We start from the raw sequence: 26,276 nt of genomic DNA, 5'->3' as shown, positions 1-26,276 counted from the left end.
ACAACTCTCCCCCACTTAAACTAAACTTCGTCCTCGAAGTTTCTCTACGGCCAATCGCCCAACAATCTGCTTTCTATACTCTACTTATTAATCCAACACCAGCTGCCTACCTTTGCTGGCCTTTCGCCCGGTCATCCTGACGACCCTTAATCTTTTCGAATAGCATCCTCGGGTTCACCCTAACCTTGGTCATCCTGGAAACGTAACTTACTTAACTGACAAACCCTATGGTACTCCCCAAGTACTCGTGCTGAACACCCTGGGGATTCACCCCTTTCTTTCCTTGAGCGATTTCTGGCCTTTCCAAGGCAACGCTCCACAACCAACTACTTCCTCTGCTACTGTAAAGGTCCTAATCTTCACCAACTCCATCACCCCCGCTACTTCCAGTACGGGTCATTACCGCCAGTATCCACTGGACACTTCTTAACTCCATTGCAACTTACTGAAAATCTCTGTTGTCCCCTATCCATCTTCTGGATGAACCGAGACCACCCTGGTCCCTGCTGATCTATCAATATCTGGGTTACCGGCTCCCACTGGTCGCTAACCTCAACACAACCTCCTAGTCGCTCCCAACAACTTTTGAAGAAACTTAGGCTATCTAATATTGCCCCCTCTATTCTGCCACTCTGGCGTTACAAATCCTAGGATCCTCGATCCCCTAACTTGACCCTGAGGTCCTTACTAGGTCTCACCTGCGCTACTAAAACTCACGGGCCTCGCCCACGGGTCTTACCCAACCATACTACTGAGCAACCCTGCTCTCAGGTCTCACCTATACTGCTACTCACATACGGGCCTCGCCCACGGGTCCCACCCAACTACACCCTGGAGCGGCCTCTCCCAAGGTCTCACTACTTTAGGGTTATACAGGCAAGCTCCTTACTATCCTCAACCACTACCCATTCTTGATCCCTACCTTGATCACTAGGAGATAAGGGCCTCGCCCCAACTCCGCTAACGAAGCTACTATGGAATGTTACGACTTACCCGTAGTCTTACAACACATTCCATCTCTGACGGCTAATGAATGCTACGGCTGCCCCGTAGTCTTACAACACTTTCTACCACTGACTGCTGATACGAAAGCACCCCATGCTATTATTTCTCAAGATCCTCATTCCGACTCACCCGAGTCATACAGGCGATCCTAGTGTGTGAACAGGCCTCTCCCCTTATTTGCTTCTCTCCCACTCGTTTTTTCTTGTGCATTCCGCAACCCTTATTTCTAAAGGCAGAGCTTCAGTTCTGGACAAAGAAAAAGGACTCTCTTATCTTTCTAGATCATTGTCTTGGGGGATTCCACATTAGAAGAGTTCTAGTTTGGGCTCTAGATCATCCAAGAAATCAAGAAAGGAATCGAACCATTAAAAGTATACAACTCGAACTATACTCTATGCTTTTTAGTTTTGTTGCATTAAACCATGAACTTGTGATCCATGGTGCAATATGACGATAAAAGTTTTAAATTTGCTTCAGTTACGTTCATTTGTAAAAACATCATATTCAACATCCAAGGCACCCTTCTCTGTCTTGAAGGCAATGCTTTGGTGCATTTAGTGTCAACCTATATACAACTCTATTCAGAGGCCTTATATTATCTTAATATGCATAAATACATTTCAATTTGCTAAACCTAATGTGTTCCTATGGACGTTGATGAGTGTAATGTAATGCAAAACATGCATGTATACAAACGGAGTTCCAAAACAACAAGAGTAATGATGTTTCTCCAAATCCACCAAAACTGAGTCAATGCCATTTATGACCTCATATAAATTCTTTTCACTTGCACTTGCTAGAACTAACTAATACCTACAATGTCAATATAAGATATTAGAATTAAGAACCCATATTCAAAACTCAATGCTATTATAGACAATGCGTTGTATTTTTTCCCCATTTTTGCATCTTCTTCAATCTAGCGGGGCAATTATCATGAACATTAAACTTTTATTAATATTTTGTAGCGTCTTTCTATTACATAGATTAGTTTAATTTTTTTTCTTTAATTTAGTTTATTATTATTATTATTATTATTATTATTATTATTATTACTCATTTATCTATTAGTATTATATTATTTATCTATTATTTTTATTTATTAACAATTTTTAGTTTAACGCTAAAATACAAATATTACAAACAAACAAAATGAAACTTTTTTTTTTGCAAAGTACAACTCTAAGCATATAAAGTAAATTTAATGACTTCATTATAAATATCTATTGGGTTGAAGACGAATCACCATCCGAGTGGCCCAATGGTTGAAGAGAGAAAGGGTAACCTCCCCATAGAGGGGGCCAAAGTTCGAATATTGGCTGAATGTTTCAAATAGGGATGGTCAAGAGTGAGATACGTAGTTGTCTGAAATGACATTTAGTTCTCCGCAAAAGAAAACCCCTTTCTCCCTAACCTCGAAAAACCAAGGACCTAGTAGTTGACGGTGCACACAATCTATTTAGATAACCATCCAAGAGAACGATGAAAAATTATCTTAAAGTTTTTAGAAATAAGAGTTTAACGCATTGCGAGTAGGGATCTAACAACACGTTGCAGTGATGCCAATGTGTGCCATGGTGTTGAGGCGTGACTTTTCCGTCCTGAAAACACTTATGGCATTGTCGCATACCAAGGCTTTTCTAGGAAGGCCATTCCATAACGTCTTTTTTAGACGTTTTATAGGTCGGATGATTATATAACTAGTTGACAAACTTAGACAATTCGTGGCGTGTGTCGCGCCTTCAACAAATCTATGAGTGCTTTCGGGATGACGAAGTCACGTTTTGACGTGGCACATGTTGAACTATTTTTTAGACCTTGATATATATGGTTATACACTTTAAGTTACGCCTTAAAATGTCATGACCTCGCTATAGATCATAAGGCCTGATGCTTGATTATGATGTCACGGCACGCCATACGTTGTTTATAGTCTTAATTTATGTGTTAACATAAATAGTGATGACAAAAATCCCCATACCCGATGAGGAACTCGAAACCCGCACCGTTTTGACTGGGGAATCCTCAAGTTGACCGATGATGGAGACGGTGATAGGGAATCCCGAATAAGAAAGTGAGGATGGGGATGAGGATACCCCTAGACCCTGACCCAATATATGTATATTAATATATAAAAATAATATAAAATATATATTTATAGTATAATCTATAATATCTAAAAGTTTATCCGAGTAATCAAACTCATTAGTCATTAGTTGGTTGAAATTGTGTTTTTCCTTCTTCTTTTATCTAATTTAAACCTGTGTATAATTTTTTTTCTCCTTGGTTTATCTATTTTACCTCAAATATCACTCTAATAATTTTTTTTTATATTTGATTTTTTATATATGTATTTAAATTTGGTAGAAAATTTGTTTATAGTTTTTATACAATGTATGATTATTTTTATGTTTTTAAAAATCTTTAAACTTATATAGATAAAATTAAAATTTAGTGTTTTTCTTTAAATAAAATTTTCATATTAAAAAAAAAAAAGAAATCCCCAATCCCCGGTAAGAATGGAAATGCGGATTCATTTATATTCTCCGATGATATTAATAAAGATTAAAATAAAAATTTAAGGATGTGGATAAGGATTGGGGTCCATGTGTTTCCCGTCACCATTGTCTCTCTATAAATGAATAAATTAGTAAATGATATTGACTTTCATTGTAAAATTGTCCATAAATAGATACTTTATTTAACTTTTGGAAAATCTAAGAGTCATTATTGTAAATGTTAAAAAAGGAGGGAAACGTTGAAAAGGAAACAGATCCGCGCCTATGCCTATGAATGCCAAAGGCGTGAAATGAAATCTGTGATCCCAAAAAACCAATCTCTCCTTCCATAATCCATTACATATCTGATTTGGGTACGTTGATTCTGGATTCAAATTCACGATTGCATGTTTCCGTTGGTCAGATATTTATCTTCTTCCTAAATTGATGTGTTCTATATCTGATGTTACCTAATTTACGACGAAATTTCATTTTCTAGAACACGAAAGAATCAATAAAGAAAACAGGATCAGAACTGCAAATCATAAAGCAAAAGCGTTCTCCTGCTTCCTTAACCGATAATTTTCTGGATTAGGTATGTAGATTTTGGATTTAAATCCACGAATGGCTGATTTTCGTTTTTGTTTTCGTTTTCTTCCTAATTTTATGTGTTCTATCTGATTGTACCAAATTCACGGTGTAGTTTTATCGTTCAGAACCTTCATTTCATAGAGTTACGGATGAAATTTTTGAGGCTGCTTCTGTTTGTACAGTTGATATCGTGTTTTTTTTATTTCATATTCTCATATCAGAGGAATTACTTGAATTCGTACCAAAACGTTTTTTCTCGATCTTAGGTTTTCCATTTTTAGGCTAATTTTGGGTCGAGAAAGTATATCATTACGTGAATGTAGAAGTGGTCAAGAAACCCATTTTTTCTAATTTTGCATGTGCATGATCCCTTTGTGATTCGTTTATGGTTTCAATTAGTCTGTTTTAAGTTTTTAGTTGCTCAAGTTTCTCCATTCCCACAAACGACTTTATACAAAACATAACAGTTGCATTATATACGTAATTTCATGATATACATGTTCATCCCTCTAACAATGGTATTGCTTGTACAATCTACACATGGCTCTAGAAGTAATAAAATACACTCTTCCTTTTTCCCTTCTATCAGGTGTGTGTTGATCTGATCTCTTACATCTCAAGATGGATATGCACTTTGGTTATGAGCCATCTTCTGCTGCTGGATCGGTCTACTCTTGTAGGCCAGAATCCGAATTCTTTAAAACCATATCCAGAAGGAGTTCATCAATTGCAGATACATTTCAGGAGTTAGAAAGTGTTGGAGAGGTTGTAACAAGATTCGAGCTTGATATGGCATGTGTCTGTGAGAAACTTGCCAACTTGAACTTACTCTTGATGCATATGGAAACTCTAAAAAGCGACTTTGAAGCGTTTGTATCCGATACAAATCAAAACCAAAGTGACATGGAAGTCAAAGCACTGGAATTTGACTTCTTATATGGGTTTCTGAATTCCGAAGTGACTGTATTAGAGAACCACATATCTGATTTTCAGATGGAAAAAACTAACATGCAGGATTTTGTCTCCTCAAGCAAAATGTTAGGAGAATCTTCCATGGAAACAGAAGATATGTTGAATGATTCAGAAAAATCATTGCAACAAGCATTGGATCAGCTCTCAGAATTAAAGACACGAGCTGGCATGTTTGAGAAAACTGTGTCAAGCTTTGCTGGAGGAGGACCTCGTAAGTTACATTAGTACTAATATTAATCCTTGTTTTGTTGAAATTAAATGTTACTGATTGGGATTTTGATTTCTTTAATGGGTTTTCACTTTTCAGGTGCAGACAAAGATGATTCAGTGGAGATAAACAACAATGATCTTCCTGAACTGAAAGACAAAATGAATGTCCAGACTGTGGAACATCAAAGACATATCTTGAGAATGCTTGAAAAATCTTTGGAAAGAGAACTGGAATCTGAGAAAAGGGCATCTGAGTTGGCTCAAATTGAAGAAGCTTTGACAATGAGGTTGCAAGCTACAGAACAAGAAGTTCTTTTAGCTGAAGAAGAAACTCTACTCACATTGGAAAAGCTGTATAGCGCTGATCACACATCTGAGATCCTAATGTCAATCACTAAAGAACTGATGAGTAAGATGAAGAAAGATTCAGGCTTTCAAAATCAAGAAACTGCTGTGGTTAAAGATATGAAAGAACGAGTTATGAAGGCTGAACAAAGGGCTGAAAAGGCTGAATTCAAATGTAGCAATGAGGTGAAAGCTTCATTTGAGAAGGTGGTTTTACTTGAGAAAAAACTGAAAGAGGCTAAGATTAAGCTAAAACTTAGTAAATCCAGGAGAGATAGTTTTGAGGATGTGGATCCGATGGTGGTGATGATGCAGGTGGGAGTGACGGAAGATTATTATACACTCCCAAGATTTCATTGAAATATATACTTTCAAGCTCTCTGTGTGTGTGTATAAAGTCTTTGCATTTTCTTGAAACATAGGCAAAATTTCAAGATTATGATAGTTTTTATCAGAACCCTGTTGAAGTTTTCTGGGATTTAGAGTCTTTTGTTCATAAAATTGGGAGACGTGAAAGGCTAAATTTTGCCTTTTGGAGCTTTTTGAAGCAAGAACTTGTAATATCTTTGTGTTTGTGAAATTGAAATAAAGGTTGATGTTGTATGTTGAGGGAAAAAAAAAAGGCTAAAAAGATAAACCGAAAGTTTTATAATAGCAAATGTGATTAAGGGGTGTGTGGATGTAAGCTTTGAAATTATTGATAAACACAATTTGATGTTACATTTGGTCAAAACTTTAAAACCAAATGATGTGATATAATTGTTAATTGATATGAACATGTTTTGAACGTTTTAGCGAGCCGTTGTAAAGCGGTTGTTTTGGCATAATAAATTTCTACTTTGCATCCTTTTGGCTTTTTGAGTAAAGTAAAGGAACCTCTTTAGTTGTAAAGGTAACATTCCAACCCCCATAATATTAGCAAAAGAGCATAAAAGGACTGATTTTTGGATTCATTTGCACAATGCCACATAAAACCATTATAATTTGGTCATTTTTACGGTCTAACAAGTATTTTTTATTTTAGTTGAAAGCCACCTATTTTAAAAGAAAATTTTACAAAGACAACTATGACCCCTCATTTTTTGTTTAATAGGTGTTAAAAGTTAAAACTGACATGAATTCTGATTAAACTACATAGAATTATATATAATTCCTAAAATAACATCCAACTTTCTAAAATGAGCTTTCATTTACCTAAATGGTATGTGTATAATCTGTTAAACCGACAAATGGGAAACCATTTTAAGAAGTATGGTGTTATTTCATAAAGTGCATATGATGTCATGTAAGTAAATAAGAAGTCATGTTAGTTTTAAAGCTTGCTAAACCGAGAATAAGAGATCACAACGGTTGTAGTGAAAATCTCTTTCAAAAAAGGTGTCTTGCATTGATCGAAATAATATATAGTGATTAAAATGAAAACTTGATCAGACATAGTTTCTTTTATGTATATTGAGCTTTTGAGATTTGAAAGTTAACACCATTATGAGAGCAAAGTAACTCAAGTACTAAATGAAATGGCCTTCATCATAAGAATATTCGGTTTCAGTGGATGTTTCGTAGTTTTCTAAAACCTCAAGGCAATTTCTGTAATTATCGTAGAAAGTGGGGAACGGGTGGGTTTCTTCAATAAGGCAAACGGGATCACTAAACAGTGAATGAACAGAGGAGCGAATCGGAACTGCAAATCATAAAGCAAAAGCGTTCTCCTGCTTCCTTAACCGTATTATTTTCTGGATTAGGTATGTAGATTTTGGATTTAATTTCACGAATTACAGATTTTCGTTTTCATCTTCTTTCTAATTTGATGTGTTCTATCTGATTGTACCAAATTCACGATGTAATTTTATTGTTCAAAACTTCCTTAGAGTTATGGATGAACTTTTTGAGGCGGCTTCTGTTTGTGTAGTTGACATCATGTTTTTATCTCATATACTCACATCTGAGAAATTACTTGAATTCATATCAAATTTTTTTTTTCTCGATCTTAGGTTTTCCGTTTGTGGTCGAGAAAGTATCATTACGTGAATGTAGAAGTGGTCAAGAATCCCATGTTTTCTAATTTTGCATGCGCATGATCCGTTTGTGTTTCGTTTATGGTTGCATTTAGTCTGTTTTATGTTTTTAGTTGCTCAAGTCTCCCCATTCCTAAAAAAGAGCTGCACCTTGAATATCAGTTTAGCAAACCTCGCACCTTTGAGATGAAAAAATAGGGTTTTCTTGAATAGTTAACACCATCAATATACACTATTTAGTATGTAGTTCAATGTGATTAGCTATATTATTGATCACATATTTAGATGTAGCTCATACTTTTTGGTAGATGGATTAATTATGTGCAATTATGAAACTGGATGCAGAATAGTCATGGCACTTTGTTCCTTATTACTGGTAAAAATCTTTCCATCTTTCCTTATTACTGGTAAAGTTGTATGGAATTATCTAGATGAAGCAAAGAGTTGTGAAGCATAGTCTAGCATAAACATCTTTTAGTCCTATCAATGTAGGGAAATGGTGGATACGTTATACCTGGAGTCAATAAAAACCTTAAATGCTTAAATTCTGCTCTCTTTAGGATATTAGGTCATATGGTCTAATAGACATAAGATAATGGTTGTATTATGCTATTAGTTGTGTAGTACAGGTGCCACCCGTGTTGACCGCTGTAAGGATTGTATTGTATGCAAAATCTAAGCTCATTATTTTTATATATTTGTGGTAAGAAGTATAACATTTCCTCTTCTTCTCTTTCTTCTTTATCAGGTTCTGGATTGAGGTAACAACTGGAAGCTTAAAATGGATGCCATCAGCAACTATGATGATGAATCATCAGAGTTCAATAAAAGCAGCATATCTTTAATGACTTCTTCTGGCGATGATAGTGTTCAAGACTCTGAAAGCCCTGTAGAGATTATAAAGAGATTTGAAGTGGAAATAGCATATATTTGTGAGAAGCTGGCCAACTTAAACTTACTGTCGATGCGTGTGGAAACTAAAGAAAATGCCTTTGAGGCCCTTCTTTCTGAAATGGACCCTGTTTTGGTTGTCAATGCACTAGAAATTGATCTTTTATCTGGGCTTTTGGATTCAGAGGTAAGAGTACTAGAGAAACACATATCTGATCTTCAGATAGAGAAAGCTAATGTAATGGAGTTTCTATCTTCACGCAAACCCTTTGGAGAAGAAGAACCTCTCATGAGGATGGAAGACATGTTGAATGGTTCTGGAAGAACATTGGAGCAATCACTGGAGCAGATTTTAGAAATAAAAATACGATCTGCCAACTTTCAGAGGAACTTGTTAAGATTTGGTGGAGAGAATGAAAACACAGAGTCCTTAGAAGACACCGATCTTCTAGAACTTCAGGAGAAAATGAAACTGCAAAATGTGGAGCATCAGAGGCATATTTTAAGGATGCTTGAGAAATCTTGGGAGAGAGAAATGGATTTGGAGAAGAGGGTGAGCGAGTTAAATGAAATAAAAGAATCTCTGACAAAAAGGCTGCAGTTGTCAGAACAAGAAGTTGTTTATGCTCATGAGGAAGCTGAAATGACCTTAGAGAAGTTCTACGAGGCAAATTACAAATCTGACCTCCTTATGGAAAAATCTAAAGAGTTATTAAATGACATCAAGATGTTACAGTTCAATCTCAAAGGTTCATTTCATCGAGAAGCTGAATTAAGAAATAGTTTGGTGAAACTCAAAGAACACACTAAAGAAACTGAGCTTCACCAGGTTAATGAGAAAGCATCCATGGAAATCACAATTAAAGAATTGAGAGAAAAAGTTATTGAAGCAGAAAAAAAGGCTGTGGATGCTGAAACAAAGTCTCGGTTGTTAACAGAGACATGTGAAGAACTCAAGGATGCTAATGAGAGAGTTGTTTCACTTGAGAAAGAAGTAAATGATATTAACATTAAGTTACAGCATGTGGAGGCATGTTATGAAGCTAGTCAAGAGGAAAAAATCATGCTGCATTCGACAATTAAAGACATGGATAATGTAATTGAAGACCTGAAGGAAAAGGTTTTGAAAAGTCAAAATGAGACCGATAGTGTGGAGGACAAGTGTATCTTCTTGTCTGAGACAAACACAGACTTGAAAAAGGAACTTAGTTTTGCTAAAAGTAGGATTAAAAGCTTAGAGGAATCTTTGCACCAAATGGAGGAATCCAAGAAGGCAACTGCTAAAGACATAAGTCTTCGTACAAAGTTGATAACAGATCTTGTTATGCAAATGGCACTTGAAAGAGAACGCCTTCAAAAGCAGGTTTCTAATATTATAAACTTTTTCATGCTATTGAAAAACTTAAACCCAACCCTTTTATGGTTTTATCTTAATGGTATTATGTATGTATGCAGATATCTTCGTTGAAGCAAGAGAACAAAATCTTGGTAAAAAAACGTGTAAAGAAAACTGAAGGAGATCCTACTGTAAAAGGTACCCATGGTGATAAAGTTAACACTACAGAAAACAAAGAATCCCTATCAACCAATATCCAGGTACCTTTTCTTTTAAGTCGTTTGTTAAGCCTCTTAAGTAAAAAAAAAAGTGTTGATTACTTATTCATGGAGTATTCCACTTTTCAGACAGAAAAGGAACATGAGGAGAGTGTAATGGGCCCCACAATGTCTGAATCAGAGCCATATATTGCAAGAAACATAGATGCATGGCAGCTTAAACCAAAACAGTACCTGTTAGCAGCCATCATCCTAATCATTTCTGTGTACTGGGGACTTCAATTCTCACTTCTCACATAGATCATATGTAAAGAATATGCTCATAGAAAGGTTTAATAAGTTTGTAATTTTTTTGCTTTAGGGTTTGTTTCGACTGTGTGTTGTGGAGCTCATTATCGGTAATAGCCAGTTTTTAATATTTGGATAAATGGATTCTGTTTTTTAATTTTCATATTATTTGAAGGTCAAATAATTAGTTTCATGTCTTGAAGAGGTGGCATATTTACCTTCTTCTTAATTTTACCTAATTTGAAATACATTTATTCCCATTTCATAACATTGTCTTTCCTTTTCTCCTAAGATGAATTTTTCCTGTCGTATATATGTTAGTTCCATGAGTAATCAGATTTGGTAAACACTCACAAAGCATAACTAATTTGTTTAATTATGATAACCATAAAAAGGCAAAAACATAGCAATCATTATCTGCTATAGTCAAACATGATGATGGTAATAAATTTGGGGTTCTCTAGGTTTTCTCACATTTGCTCTAGAGTTTTTTTTTTTTTTTTTTTTTTTTTTTTTTTTTTTTTTTTTTTTTTGTGTGTGTGTGTGTGTGTGTGGAACTATATAAACAAACAGCTCAAACAATAAACTAGAGCAAAAAGAGTTTGTTACGGGTTAAAGTTGCAACCAATTTTTTTGGTTTTTGAAGTCTGAAACCAAAACTAACAGTTTTTTGGTTTTGCTCACCCCTACTTTTCAACATTGTATATAAACATTTGATTAAATGCAATTGCAAGTGAGTTCATGTAATGCCATTGCGTTTTGAGGTTGGCCTTAGTTCTTATAATTTTGAATATGTTGTTACTTTTGCAACGTAGTAATCCATTTGCCATAATCCTTTATCAAGTTGTTAGCTTCCGGTAATGTTGTCGTTGAAATATTTTCAGTAGGTTTTTTTAGTTTTGATCGGTTGTTGGTGGGGTTTCTTTTGGTGTTAGTTGTGTTTTTGGATTTAGATTAGGGTATATATATATATATATATATATATATATATATATATATATATATATATATATATATATATATATATATATATATATATATATATATATATATATATTGTTCCAGGTTTTTTTACTTTTGATCGGTTGTTGGTGGGGGTTTCTTTTGGTGTTGGTTTCGTTCTGGATTGGAATTAGGGTATGGAGTTTATTTTGGTGTTGACTGTGTTTTTGGATTTAGATTAGGATATATATATATATATATATATATATATATATATATATATATATATATATATATATATATATATTGTTCCAGTAGGTTTTTTTAGTTTTGATCGGTTGTTGGTGGGGGTTTCTTTTGGTGTTGGTCTCATTCTGGATTGGGATTAGGGTATGGAGTTTATTTTGGTGTTGACTGTGTTTTTGGATTTAGATTAAGGTATGTATTTGGGTATGGATTAAGGTATGCATGTTATGGAGGATTGTCTGGGTTTTCAGGATCATAGGAAAATAATATTTCTATAGTAATTTGGATTCATGATTCTTGTATAGGACAGTTGTGTGCAAATGTGAATAGAGATAGAATATAATTGGTAGGTGTTAATGATAATATTATAGATTGCCTTATATGACTTCCATATTTGATATTTTGTGAATAACTCTATAGATATTCATGTCAAATGGACACACAGCCTTTTGCAAACTGTGACATTCTAATTAACAGTAAATTGAAAAATTGATCTTTATGGTTTAACAAAAAGTGCAGTTTGAGTCCATTTTTGTTTTGTCGCATGGCCAATCCAAAATTGGTCCCTCAAAAATTTAAATGTACTTAAAAAGACTATTTTGCCTTTATGATATTCTTTTTAATATTTTTATTTACTTGAAAAATTTTATAATTAAAAAAACAAAAAGAAAATAAAACCCCTAAAAACCTATCACACCGACCCCTTTCTCTTTTAATATACCAACATCATATTCTCTCTCTCTCTTCTTTTTCCTATTGTGGTTACCGTAAATATCTCATCCGAACACCATTGTCATCGGAGTCGCCCCTATTTATCAACTCGTACCACCAGAGCACTAACATCTTGCTGGAGCACCACCAATACCGACCTTCGCCACCACCTTCCACCCATTGCCTTCGTGGTGCTGCTCTCTTTAACCTCCCTTCATTTCCGCTTTCTAGATACGCCGCCACTTAGATCAGGGAAAACCCTAACACTATGGTTCCAGAGCTCAGCCCAAACACCGATATGAACCTCCCTCTTCCCCACTATTTGAGTTCCTCGATTGATGGGCCAACCAGCCACTAGCATCCGCTTAAGGCGAACCCTAGCACCGTCGTCAGATTTGTTTTCACCTTGGCCATATCGTCTGAGAAATAGAGAGAGTTCGCAGGAGGTGGAGATATGCTCCTCGGAGGAGGTGGATGTCGATTTTTGTATATTTGTTTGTCGGAGGAGGTGGACAGCGGTGGATCTTAATAGATCCGAATAGATGTAGGTGGTGGGGGATCTATACAGAGTTATATTTGATAAGATGTGACCGACGGTGGCCGCCAATGGCCAATGGTAGATGACGATGACAGACAGTACTGCTCTTGCAACACTAGAGGGAGTTGGATTGGGGTTAAAGAGTAGGGTGTGGGTGAGGTGAGGTTAATAAGGGATAGTTAGATTATTTTTTTCTTTTTTGTTTTTTAATCTGCTAAATAATAAAGAAAATAAAAAAGACAAAATAGTCTTTCAAGTGTATTTATTTTTGTAGGGCTAAATCTATATTATATCTAAAAGAGAAATTAAATATCTTTCTACTTTTGTTCCTATAAATTCTCATATCCAATTAAATGATGATATATGTAATATTAGTATACTAAAATATCATTAAATGAGCATTAAATGTTACATATATCACTATTTAATTGGATGAGAGAATTTGTATGCACAAAAGATAAGAAAATATTTAATTTCGCTATTTAAAAATTTGGACCTGGTGTGCAGGAAAAAGAAATTAGACTAAAACTATACCTTTTAAAATACCATAGGAACCAAATTTGCAATTTACTCTTCTAACTACACCTAAATTGTAAAACTTTAGGGGAAAGAATTACAGTTATCTCAAAAAGGGAAGCAAAAAGTGAAAATGTCAAAAACACCACTCTGTTTCATCTCACCAAATGGCCCCACCACACCAGAAAACCAACCAACAACGGCGGGATCGGAACACCGTCCGTCGCCTTCGCCATCGCTGTCGCTGTCACTGTTACTTTCCTCGCCGGAGATTCTAACTATCACATCTGCCCTCCTTCTTATCAGATCTCATCATGAAGATTCGATGTTTGTTCTTAATCTTTCTTAACTGATACAATTTGGTAGAACAGTGTTTTTGGTGGTTGCTTACAGCTTTTGCTGAAAGTTATGGCGGTTGTGGTACGGAGCGGCAGAGGTGGTGGAGGATCTGCGTCTTCCTCCGCCCCTCGCAACTTCGTTTCTTACCGGATCTTCGTCTCTGCTATGTTTACTCTCCTTTTCTTCGCCACCGCCTCCGTCCTTTTCTCTTCCCACCCCGCACATTTCTCTGACAATTCTGTAACTCTCTCTCTCTCTCTCTCTCTCTCTCTCTCTCTCACACACACACACACACACACAGAGAATTCGCAACCTAGTACCTATAGTATTATTGTGATATAATAATGCAGCATTTTATTGTGGTTCTTGTTATGCAAATCTAATCTCTATTATGTTCCATGGATGCATCATTTAAGATCTGAATTTTAAAATTGAAATGGTAAATCCTTAGTTCCTGAGCCGTTACTTGTAATTTTGTTAAATTTATGAGCAATTAAGGTCCGTTTCTGCACCACACACTTTTACAAACTTTTAATCTGAAGTTCCTGTTGGCTGTTGATAGAAGTTAATTATCCAGAAGCACAAAATCTGTGCGTTAATCTATGATAGAAAATAATGCAATCGAAGTTACCATTGGTTGAGGATTACTTTAAAATCATTAATCGTGATAGTGTGCTTTAAGACGTAGGAATAAAGGAATTGGTTTATGAAGCTCCTTTAATTGGTTTTGATTGAAATCTTTCAGGGGATGCAAACAACTGGGCGAGCATACATGCAGAGGACCTTTCTAGCTTTGAAATCGGATCCATTAAAGACTAGGTTAGATTTGATGCATAAGCAAGCAAATGATCATATTGTGCTTGTGAATGCATATGCTGCATACGCAAGGAAGCTTAAGCTGGAGATATCCAAACAGCTTAAGATGTTTGAGGATCTGGCACAAAACTTCTCTGACTTGAGTACGAAACCAACATATCATACTGCATTGTTCGAGACGAATGAGCCATTAGATGAAGAAGTCTTGAGACAGTTTGAGAAGGAGGTTAAGGATAAAGTCAAGGTTGCTAGGCTGATAATAGCTGACACAAAGGAATCATACGACAATGAGTTGAAAATTCAGAAGTTAAAAGACACGATATTTGCAGTTCAAGATTTGCTAACTAAAGCCAAGAAGAATGGTGCATTTGCTAGCTTAATTGCTGCAAAATCAACTCCAAAGAGTTTGCATTGTCTTGCAATGCGTTTAATGGGGGATCGAATTGCAAATCCAGAAAAATATAGAGATGAGGAGCCTAAACCTGAGTTTGAGGACCCGTCACTGTACCATTATGCAATCTTTTCAGATAATGTGATTGCAGTCTCTGTTGTGGTTAACTCAACTGTAAAGAATGCTGAAGAGCCATGGAAACATGTTTTCCATATCGTCACTGATAAAATGAATCTTGCTGCAATGACGGTTTGGTTTAAAAAGAAGCCAGTAGAAAGGGGTGCTTTTGTGGAGGTGAAAACAGTTGAAGGATATACATTCTTGAACTCCTCATATGTCCCTGTTCTGAGACAAATGGAGTCTGCAAATTCACAGAATCTCTACTTTGGAGCAACAAGAGATGCCAACAACAACATTAAGAACCAAAAGCATGTGTCAATGTTGAATCGCCTTAGGTTTTACTTGCCAGAGATGTACCCGAAGCTGCATAGGATATTGCTTTTAGATGATGATGTTGTGGTTCAAAAAGATTTGACTGCATTGTGGAAACTTGACATGGATGGGAAGGTGAATGGTGCTGTTGAGACCTGCTTTGGATCGTTTCATAGATATGCTCATTATTTGAACTTTTCACACCCTTCGATTAGGGAAAAGTTCAATCCAAAAGCATGTGCTTGGGCTTTTGGCTTGAATATATTTGATCTTGATGCTTGGAGACGTGAAAAATTAACGGATAAATACCATTATTGGCAAGATCTGGTATGTCTCCTTTTGCTTCTGATTACAACTTTACTACTTAGATTGGTATTATGAGTAAAAAGAGTAAAGTAGAGGTTGGTATTTGGTGTAAGTTGTGATTTTATTGCTAATGGTTGACAGAATGAAGATGGGGGTTTATGGAATTCGGGAATGCTGCCACCTGGACTAATAACATTCTACTCAAGAACAAAATCATTGGAGAAAAAATGGCATGTTCGTGGTCTTGGGTACAACCCGAGTATAAGCATGGATGAGATTAATGCTGCTGCAGTCATTCATTTCAATGGGAACATGAAACCTTGGCTTGATATTGCCATGAATCAGTTCAAGCATCTTTGGACTAAATATGTCGATAGAGAAATGGATTATGTGCAGTTATGCAACTTTGGTCTATAACTATAACCATTAAACAGATTCAAACTTTAACTAACTAAGGCCTGTGTCTGTCCAGTTTTGGTAATTTTGTTACAACTTGTTAATAGCTATGGCCTATGGGCTTATTACTCATGTGCTTATTACTTACTTCAACCAACATAAACTTCTTTCTTAAATGCCTCTTTTGTACAACTTGTCCTCAATGCCCAATGCACATGAAATAATTTGGGTTTCAACCAGTATTTCTTTTGCTGTCCATTTACATTAAATCAAAATCTCTCAATTTAACTTCTTATAAATGCTGAATGTCAAATTATCCGAAATTCCATAAATTTAAAGTGAAACTTCGCTCTTTGGGGTATCATCGGATAGCAGTTATTGATTCTTAGGTAGTGTTTGGCACGAGGGAATCGAGTAGGTAATGAAATGGTTGATTCCATTTGGAATAAAAAAAACTATACATATTTGTTTTATCTGATGGAATGAATGGATCATTTTTTGAGGAATGTGATTAATTCCATTTTTTTTTTTCAATCCTATCATGGAATTGAATAAAAATTCGCACTTTAACCCATTATTTTCAATCCTATCATTTTTTTTCATTCCTTTTTTCTTTTCAATCCTATCTATGCAATTTGTAATAACACAATTTAAAAACAAAAAAGTCCATGAATGTAATTAAATATGATTGTATTTTCTAAAATAGCTAGAAAACATCTTTTCTGGTATAATATTATGTGGGTTACGATGAGTTTTATTACGTTCAATTTTTTAATTTTACAAATAATAAAATTAAGTAGTTATAAAGAGTTAAAATTACATAGTTATTGTGTTTTAATATAATATAAAAAAGTTTTAAAAAAATCAACTATAGAACATAGCAGCGGAAAAGTTGATTTGTCCTGTATGTCTTGATTTAAACATGAAATTTAATACATGTTTGACCTGATTTTAACTAGAATTTCAATATCTTGTTGACATTTTTTGAAGTGATGTGTCATTTAATTTTCTTGTCTTTGACTTTGAATATTCTATCAATCTAACATCTCTCTGATTTTATTGTATTATTTTTATATATTAAGATCGGGTACTCAAACGATCACATGTGAAATCCTAATGAGTCTCATATGCCTTTCACATCTGTGCAAATCAAAAGCCAAGTCAATATTTGTCCTTGACACCATGTAACATGCCAAAGCAACGTCATGACTCATGAATATGAACATTAATCATTATAGCAGATCTTGCATTTTAGTTTACATTTCTGAAAAATATCTTATATCTTCATTTTAACTTTAAAAGGGTGTGTAATAATTGTACTTAAATAAACCTTTAACATTTTAATAACTATCATTTGGATCCCAAAATAAATGCGGTGAAACATCTGTGTTTTACACAGATGATACGGACATTTAGATCCACTTTTTCTAGAAGAACAAACAAAAATGCGAATATTTTAGCAAATGTTCCATACGCTGTTCTTTACGTACTTTCAGTTTGCCCCCTCATTTTTCATTACAGTTGCTATTTGCGTCTCATATTAAATTCGATCTTTTTCTCATCGGAAGATTCATTTTACCTGCAAACACATAAATAGACTATATAGTAATTCGTATTTGAGTTGGCGTATAAAAGAATATAACATCTTAACTCTATTTAAGATAGCTAAAGTGCATTCTTTGATGATGATAATTATAAAAGTTAATATTTGTTAAATTAGATTAAATTTTAATCATAACATTAAAAAAAATCTGAAAACTATGTGTAGGCATTAGGAAACATCACAACAAGTCACTTAAACAATATCTCAAAAAGTATTTTGTCATCTATACATCCAAACAATACATCTTAAAATACATTTTGGGTGTCAAAAATATGGTAAACAATAACATCTAGACGCTCCATAAATGGTCTTTTTATTTACACCTTAGTATACTAGACTAAGATATACTAAATAATACCCATAAATGGTATTTTTATTTACACCATATTCTATTTTCAAAATACACTCTTATCTAGAATTTGATTAGTTTTTTTATTGGGAGTCAGCTTTTCTTTTCATGTTTTTTAAACTTTTAAAACTTTTCATTGGCACTACCATATAATAATTAGGCGTGAGGGAGTAAGTGTGGTAGAGGATGCACTCCCTTGCCACCTCAGCTTGGAATACCGCCCCATCACTGCGGTTTTGGTGCGGTAGAGACCGCAGTGTGGTACTCCAAGGGAGCACTCATCTTTTCCTATTGTCATTCCAATTGATCGTTGAATGGTTAGATTTAAAAAATATGTTTTTTTTAAACCTTTTAAATTGAGTGTGTCACAACTCATTGGGTGTGACATGAAACCACACTTTTGTGGTAATTGCTGACGTGTCACCTAGGATTCATGAAGAAGTGTGGCGGCACTCCCTTCAACCTTAAACTAAAGTATACTTACCCTTTTCTAGTCAACCTAACTGATAATTGATTAACTAATTTAACCATTATTATTTTTTATGACATTGCATCTACCTAACATATATTGCAAAAATCAATAAATGGGAGAACTGGTCATCTTCTTTACTCATCCAAATTCTCTTACCAAAATTACTTTACTATTAATTTTCATAAGTTTCTATAGGTATCATTTATGAACTAAGCAAAGTAACCCTCCATTTGAGGCGGTTCAACATGTCATCGAGACCATCATATTTAATTATTTATAAATTATAATGGTTTCCAATTCTTGCACTTGGCTTTGGATGTAAGAACATCATGAATTCATGATCTCGCCTCCCTAAATTTACTCAGATCAAATCCCTAACAAGTGCTCACGTTGTCGTTGCCATCATAATATCATATCAACACGTTTGATGCATCCGGACAAATACCCAATCACTTTTCATAAATACAATAATATATAGTACCTATTGGGGAAACAATTCAAGGACCTAAGTAACACAAATAAAAAGTATTCAATACGTTTTTATTATTTAAATGTTAAATCGACATAAGTTTCTATAAAACTTATCAGTTTTCTTCAATTTCCAGTACAAATATAATTCTAAAAGTCAAGTACTGTGCAACACATCACATGCCTTTATCCATGACAAATTCCGAGATGGGACAAAAATTGTCATTATTAAAAAATATCACATGACATTCACAACTTTTTGAAGAAAACCTAGAAGATGAGGGGGTTAAATGATAAACATGTTAAAATAGGAGGAGGTAGATGGAAATAGATTAAGAGATGGATGAGCTCACCAACCACCACCACCACCGAGGAGGTCAGAATTGACTCACTTTGAAGCCGCCCCAGAAGAGGACCTCGTTCTCTTTAAATACTCTTCTACTTTCCCAAATTCAGATCGTCTTCATTTTATTTCGATCATCAATTAACTTGCAGATCCTTTCATCGCGTTCATTCTTAGAAGGTATCGACTTATTTCTGAACTTCTTCTTTCTTAAATTTCCTCCGATTGCTGAAAGTTATTTAGATCCCTTGTTTTTTATCCGCATGTGCATTGATGTTTTTATAGATTGAACATGAATCGTTTCATCTATGGTTTCCCGAACTTGAGGACGTCCAGCGTTAGGAAATTTGGCTTTGAATAGCTATATGTTCAATCTCAAAACCAACACCTAATTGATTTGATTCATTGCGTTTGAGTTTTCAATTCTTTGATTTTTAGGAAGTAGGAGCTACTAGCTCCCGCTGTGATCTGAAATCTGCAGTAAAACTGGATTTGTGTTTGATTAGTAGTAGCCAGACCCAGACTATATCGGATGTACTTTGATTAGTGAAGCGACCTAAAATTGGCGAGCTGCTCATTGTTGATCTTAGGATTTAAACCGCGTTTATGCATGTTTGTGGATTCTTTTCTTATTTGAGTGATGGCCTCTTTTTGTGGTTGAGGTTCCTGTTTCTGAGCATGGTAGAGATAGAGGAGATTTGGGATTGCTTGATCATTTTAGACTTCTCCTCAAATGATTAGAACTACGAAGGATCAATGAAATACCCATGTCCCCTTTATTTGCTGTGCATATTGTTAGCCAATCGTAAAAGCTACTTTTAGCCCCTTTTAGCAAAGTATGGTATCAGGATAACATATCATTTTTGTTTTATACAATGAATAAATCTGAAATCATGTTTGATTTGCTAATTTTTATAATAAATCATTCTTTCGGTTTCTATATCTCCAAGGAGTTCTGATGCACTCATACCTTAATGTATTTGTCCGTCTTGGAAAATTAATTTCTGCCATTTACATCATCTTTCATCTATCCATCTAAGAACTTACCATCTCTTCCAAACACAAAAAACCGCGATCAGTCTCTCTTAAGAAAGAAATGACTCTCTGTTATTAGATCTGGCTGTTCTTATTTATCTATGGCTTTATCTAAGTTGAAATTATGTTTTTTTACAGAAAAAGATATGGCTGATCAAAAGCTAACAAGAATAGGCCTTGCTGGTCTTGCTGTTATGGGTCAAAACCTTGCCCTCAACATTGCAGAAAAAGGGTTCCCAATTTCTGTTTACAATCGTAGTACAAACAAAGTCGATGAAACTGTCGAGCGAGCTAAAAAGGAAGGCAACCTTCCCCTTTACGGTTTCCATGACCCCGAATCATTCGTCAATTCCATCCAAAAACCTCGTGTAATCATCATGCTGGTCAAAGCCGGTGCCCCTGTTGACCAAACAATCAAAACCTTATCTCAATACTTGGAAAAAGGTGATTGCATCATCGATGGTGGCAACGAATGGTACGAAAACACCGAAAGAAGAGAAAAAGCCATGGCGGAATTAGGCCTTCTCTACCTCGGAATGGGCGTTTCCGGTGGCGAAGAAGGCGCCAGAAACGGACCATCCATGATGCCTGGTGGCTCAATCGAAGCTTACAAATACATCGAAGACATCGTGCTCAAAGTAGCCGCTCAAGTACCCGACAGTGGTCCATGTGTCACATACATCGGCGAAGGCGGTTCTGGCAATTTCGTCAAAATGGTCCACAACGGAATCGAGTACGGCGACATGCAGCTGATTTCAGAAGCATACGACGTGTTGAAATCTGTTGGGAAACTCTCGAACGAGGAACTACACAAAGTGTTCTCGGAATGGAATCAAGGGGAGCTTCAAAGCTTCTTGATTGAGATCACCGCTGACATCTTTGGAATCAAGGACGACAAGGGAGACGGATATCTAGTCGACAAAGTGTTGGATAAAACAGGCATGAAAGGGACCGGAAAATGGACCGTCCAACAAGCGGCGGATCTATCAATTGCTGCCCCCACAATCGCTGCGTCTCTGGATTCGCGATTCCTGAGCGGATTAAAAGACGAACGTGTCGAAGCTGCTAAGATCTTTAAATCCGGTGGGTTCGGTGATATTTTGGAGACTCAAAATGTGGATAAAGAAAAATTAATAAACGATGTAAGGCAGGCTCTTTATGCTGCTAAGATATGTAGTTACGCACAGGGGATGAATTTGATCCGTGCGAAAAGCATTGAAAAGGGTTGGGGTTTGAAGTTGGGTGAGTTGGCTAGAATCTGGAAAGGTGGGTGTATTATTCGAGCTATATTTTTGGACCGGATCAAACAGGCGTATGATAGAAACTCTGAACTTGCCAACCTGTTGGTGGACCCTGAGTTTGCTAAAGAAATGGTGGAGCGTCAGTCTGCTTGGAGGAGAGTTGTGTGTTTGGCTATTAACTCAGGGATTAGTACTCCTGGTATGTCTTCTAGCCTTGCGTATTTTGATACGTATAGGAGGGAGAGGTTGCCTGCTAATTTGGTGCAAGCTCAAAGAGATTACTTTGGGGCCCACACCTACGAGAGGACTGATGTCCCCGGTTCCTTTCACACCGAGTGGTTCAAACTCGCCAAGCAGATAAAAAAAAACTAGGTTTTTTTCAGGTGAAATCCAGTTTATAATAATAATAATAATAATAATTTTGTTTCCTCATTCCCAGAAATCCCTTTAGATTTGTCTTGGGTGAGAGAGATTTTTTGTTGTTGTGTTGTTTTGTTTTGTTTTGTTATTATCTCTTGAACCAAAATAATTAATATTATTTGGTATGATTTCTGTAATATTTTACTGCTATTGAAAATTTGTTCACATCTGAACCATTTTGTTATGTGGTACTTGAGGTCATTTCTTCTAGGAGACTATGTCATCAAATGTCCGCTCAAAACTGCCTTCCAATTTTGAACAAAGTTAAACCGATACAATAAGTAAGAGCTTTGTTGAGACCTAAAATATGTTGACTATTGAAACACAGAAAAAGCTTCGCAATCTTGTTGGTTAGTGGACCAGATTTATATAATAAAATGTTTGATGGTTTAGAAAAAAGTTATAGGTCTATAATTCTATTTGCCACTACTAGTATCCGCGTATAAAGTGACTTTTAGATCAGTGTCTCTACTCTCTCGTGTTGTCACCTGTCGTGCATATTAATTGTATACGGTATACCTCTATATAAACTTCATGGCGTACTTACAGATGGAGAAACTTCCCTTGGACATGATCTTTTTTGATTAGTTTACATGTAGGGGTGTCAAAAAAACCCGAACCCGATTAACCCGACTCGACCCGAACCCGAATTAGCCAAATAGGGTTGGGTCTATTAGGGTCTAAAAAGAAAATCGGGTTATTCGGGTTAACCCGACAAACCCGAAAGTTATATAGGGTCAGGTTTCGGGTAGCATTCTTTGTTTTTATTCGGGTACGGGTTAACCCGAATAACCCGATTAGTGGTTTTTTTACACAAACACAATGTACAATAATTAATGTATATGGTACAATCCTTTATGTTTTTAAGATTATCTAGGCTAATATCGCAATCATATACGACATTGCATTACTTGCGCTTTTATATTTTTAAGTTACGCATGTTATATTAAATCAACGATTTACTTGCAAAACCCTTTGAATCGGTTATATCAAATAAAAAAGAAGAATGAAAATTATTAGTATACTAGGTTATAACCCGTGGAAACCACGGGAGGTAAGTTAAAAAAAAATTATCCACCAAAAAAATTAATAATTATAAAAAAGCATTTGATTTTGGATAGTAAATAAGTACAACTTTATTTGATAAGTAAAAAATATAATTTTGTTGTCTCCTTTTGAACTTATATGAATTTTGTTGTTTGAAGATGTTAAAGACCAACTTGAAATAAAAACTCAATGTCAAATGTTAGTTCTAGTTAAGACCACTGTTTCTATGACACGATTATCCAATGATACCATCTGAAGTCTAGTATCATTACATAACCCATTTTTCTAGTTGATATTTCTTTGTAAAGATGTTATAATAATATACCGAGAGTTAAATGATCACATTCAAATAAAATTACATTGGATTATACTTTTGAAAATTGATATATATATATATATATATATATATATATATATATATATATATATATATATATATATATATATATATATATATATATGGAAATAATATCATATTTCTTAATTAATTACATTTTTTTAAATGTATTGTTCAAGTGAAAGCCAAGGGGCAAAATTTTTATGTTAATATAGTCTAGGGACTATAATTGTAACTCACTCTACTAAAACAACTTTATGTGGCAACGAACAGATGAATAGACTAAAGAGGAAGGAATAGAAATCTAGCGGTTTGGCCAAATCAACTCGCCGGAGTCAAGCCGCAGGTAATATGATATTGTGGTGAAGTCCTATTATAAATAATTGTTTGAATTTGCGTTTTAAAACAACTTACAGTTTCTTCAGATAAAATGAATTTTCATAACCTAATACCCTAAACTATTCTAACCTTGCGATTTTTTTATTTTTATTTTTTTCAACCTGGGTGCAACTTTGTTTTTGAATAAGGAATGAATAGAGAGCAGAGAAGAAAGATATCTGGATCGAGATAAAAATCTGGAAAAATGGTTTTGAAGAAATAATGGCGTCGTTGCTGAAAGACGTTTTGAAGAAGAGGAATAAAGGTAAAATCAAAAAAATTCGTTCTTTGTAGAAGATGCACAAATAATTGTATGAATAGATTCTAGATTAAGTATTTAATAAATTGTTTAGGTGATTGCATTTGAAAAACGAATTTTGAATTTTTAGTGTTAATGTGTGTAAAATTCAAAATAAAGCATCTGAAATTTTGGTTTTATATTGTATTTCCCGCTTGGTGTTTTATCATGTATTTTGAAATTAAGGAAAATGATGATTTTTTAAAAATACCTCAGTTTAAATATGACAGGGATGTAAGTATAATACTAAAAATTAGTTGATTACGGTATTAAACACTTAAATTTTGTTTTATAAAATCACATATTAAATCAAATATTTGTTACTAAGATAATTACCTTACTTGTTGAGCAATTTCCTTGACTATATGATTATATATGAACAGATATGTCATGGAACTACATCTTGTCTACCTCAGCATGGATGGAAAAATAGTTGTGTACCAATATATGTTAATAATGTGATACATGTACCAATAACATAAACAGATAAATACACATCAACATAAACAAACATGGACTGCAAAAATTACTGTTTTACCCTTTATGCATTAAGTTTACATGAACAAATATAAAACATAAGTAAATTTGTTTACTTTCATCTTTTATATTGACATATTTTTCAAATTTAAGTATATGTGCAAATACAAATGTACTTGGAAACTAAATTGATATATTAGGGCAGATTAGAAAAATGAAAATAAAATATTGCATTTGGGCAACATACTTTGTAACTGTGATAAATTTTTGTTGTACCGGTAAATTACTCATTAAAAAGGTAATATGTTATTATGCCAATGATAGAATGGAAATTTTTGTATTGGGGTACAATGGTCCAAGTTGTCCATGTTTCAATAAAGCTTCTTAATAGTTATAAAAAATAATGCATCAGAATAATTTTTCACATTCACAAAAATATACTCCAACCTTTAACATTGTAATTTGATAAATGACGAAATTTGTCCCTGTTTTTTAAAATCTACCGAAACTGCCCCTATTTCAAAGAACATTGCTATAAAAATTCAACATGGGCCATTACTTGTATTTTTTATTTTAATAATATATATCAACTTTATATGAAATTGCCAATCTGATTTATTATTATTAGTTTATAAAAAACTCATATTTACAGTTAGCATTTCATAAAACAATGAGATTAGACACTACGAAAATAAAAAAAAATAAAAAAAATATCAGACCTGTTACGTTTTCCATGAATGCACTTAATTTTAAACCAAACCCTTAGTGGTTAAACCAGAAGAAAATTGATTCGGTAAGTAAATTGAAAGAAAAAAAAATACAGTGCATTCATGGAAAACGTAGCTATTATTTAATAAAAAATATTCTTCACATTTCTCTGATTATATATCAGAATGGACCAAACTTAATCTGGTATGCAATTATAAACTTTGCAAAAAATAATTGGAATGTTTCTTACGACATTATTACATATCATAATACAGAAAAAAATAAGAAAACAAAATAAACACATCAAAATCTATATGAAATCAGTGAATCAAAACATACATGGAGAAATCGAATCAGACATAGATGAGTAAAGTAGGATGCATCTGAAGAAAGAAATAAGAACTGAAAGTAGAATGGTATTAAAGTATTTTCAGAAAAAGATTAGAATTATTGGTTTACAAACATATGAAGATGAACTAACCGGTTTTCTTTTATGATGTATCTTCTGCAGAAAACTTAATGTTGAAGAAGAAAGCACAATGAAAGTCGACAATTGGAATTGGAACGCAAGTGAAAGACGTATTATTGAAGTTTTCGATATGTATAATCTTAAAATTTGAATTAAAAATGCTGATTTTTTGGGATTCCTTAAAACGCTAGGTAAGCGCCCTGTAGTAAGAGGAGTAGTTATGAACCCTGTAGACCATCCACATGGGGGTGGTGAAGGGAGGGCCCCAATTGGTAGAAAACAACCCACAACCCCTTGGGGTTATCCTGCACTTGGAAAAAGAAGTAGAAAAAGGAATAAATATGACGCTACAAAGGAATGTTACTAATGAAACATATAGTAATAAAAAAACAGGGCCCATTCTTTGTTGCCCTTCAAAGTACAAATAGATCAATTGCTATCTATTACATACTTTTATTTCCTATTTGATCTAATCCGTACCCTTTCATCTTTAAAAGTATTCAAAAAATAAATAGGACATGTAACCAAAAATTTACAAACACAATTGATTTTGTTTCAAAAAAAAAGGAATTAGAAATTGAAACATTGAACCATTCAATCGGAAGTATAGGGATTTTGTATTTGATATT

The 26,276-nt window shown here is 34.4% G+C and overlaps 3 protein-coding genes and 1 long non-coding RNA gene across 6 annotated transcripts; all 4 read left to right on the top strand.

Moving 5' to 3' along the window:
• The first annotated feature begins 3,776 nt into the window (after nt 1-3,776).
• On the top strand, nt 3,777-10,509 carry LOC145089838 (uncharacterized). Its single transcript, XM_079028229.1, has 6 exons — nt 3,777-4,098; nt 4,684-5,277; nt 5,374-5,976; nt 8,398-9,890; nt 9,983-10,123; nt 10,211-10,509. The coding sequence occupies exons 2-6, from the start codon at nt 4,716-4,718 to the stop codon at nt 10,379-10,381; spliced, it is 2,970 nt and encodes a 989-aa protein (XP_078884355.1). The 5' UTR covers nt 3,777-4,098; nt 4,684-4,715; the 3' UTR covers nt 10,382-10,509.
• A 2,272-nt stretch (nt 10,510-12,781) lies between these two features.
• LOC145087608 (putative galacturonosyltransferase 9) lies at nt 12,782-16,178 on the top strand. 3 transcript variants are annotated; one of them, XM_079025602.1, is made up of 3 exons: nt 12,782-12,965; nt 14,407-15,627; nt 15,748-16,178. In XM_079025602.1, exons 2-3 carry the CDS (start codon nt 14,410-14,412, stop codon nt 16,021-16,023), a joined length of 1,494 nt encoding a protein of 497 aa, XP_078881728.1. In that variant the 5' UTR covers nt 12,782-12,965; nt 14,407-14,409; the 3' UTR covers nt 16,024-16,178. The 3 variants fall into 3 exon arrangements, with proteins under 3 accessions (XP_078881728.1, XP_078881727.1, XP_078881726.1); XM_079025601.1 differs by lacking the exon at nt 12,782-12,965 and adding an exon at nt 13,336-13,649; XM_079025600.1 differs by lacking the exon at nt 12,782-12,965 and adding an exon at nt 13,336-13,901.
• A 3,093-nt stretch (nt 16,179-19,271) lies between these two features.
• Nucleotides 19,272-22,070, top strand: LOC145087607 (6-phosphogluconate dehydrogenase family protein). Its single transcript, XM_079025598.1, has 2 exons — nt 19,272-19,417; nt 20,411-22,070. Exon 2 carries the CDS (start codon nt 20,419-20,421, stop codon nt 21,883-21,885), a length of 1,467 nt encoding a protein of 488 aa, XP_078881724.1. The 5' UTR covers nt 19,272-19,417; nt 20,411-20,418; the 3' UTR covers nt 21,886-22,070.
• Nucleotides 22,071-23,559: 1,489 nt separating this feature from the next.
• Nucleotides 23,560-26,072, top strand: LOC145087606 (uncharacterized). The gene is made up of 3 exons (XR_013700846.1): nt 23,560-23,663; nt 23,845-23,960; nt 25,690-26,072. It is a non-coding gene; the product is annotated as an uncharacterized LOC145087606 (long non-coding RNA).
• Nucleotides 26,073-26,276: the final 204 nt, after the last annotated feature.

The sequence above is a fragment of the Lactuca serriola genome, chromosome 2 (assembly GCF_051521515.1).
Source record: "Lactuca serriola cultivar US96UC23 chromosome 2, Lser_US96UC23_V15, whole genome shotgun sequence".
Taxonomy (NCBI): Eukaryota; Viridiplantae; Streptophyta; class Magnoliopsida; order Asterales; family Asteraceae; genus Lactuca; species Lactuca serriola.
This window is presented reverse-complemented; position numbering and strand designations above follow the sequence as displayed.

Excerpts from the sequence above, each read along its gene's own strand:
- LOC145089838 (XM_079028229.1), top strand. The coding sequence starts at position 4,716 with ATGGATATGCACTTTGGTTATGAGCCATCTTCTGCTGCTGGATCGGTC. Across the intron at positions 5,977-8,397 it reads TTATACACTCCCAAGATTTC|GTAACAACTGGAAGCTTAAA; the intron begins ATTGAAATATAT and ends TTCTGGATTGAG. Across the intron at positions 9,891-9,982 it reads GAGAACGCCTTCAAAAGCAG|ATATCTTCGTTGAAGCAAGA; the intron begins GTTTCTAATATT and ends GTATGTATGCAG.
- LOC145087608 (XM_079025600.1), top strand. The coding sequence starts at position 13,731 with ATGGCGGTTGTGGTACGGAGCGGCAGAGGTGGTGGAGGATCTGCGTCT. Across the intron at positions 13,902-14,406 it reads CACATTTCTCTGACAATTCT|GGGATGCAAACAACTGGGCG; the intron begins GTAACTCTCTCT and ends GAAATCTTTCAG. Across the intron at positions 15,628-15,747 it reads ACCATTATTGGCAAGATCTG|AATGAAGATGGGGGTTTATG; the intron begins GTATGTCTCCTT and ends AATGGTTGACAG.
- LOC145087607 (XM_079025598.1), top strand. The coding sequence starts at position 20,419 with ATGGCTGATCAAAAGCTAACAAGAATAGGCCTTGCTGGTCTTGCTGTT.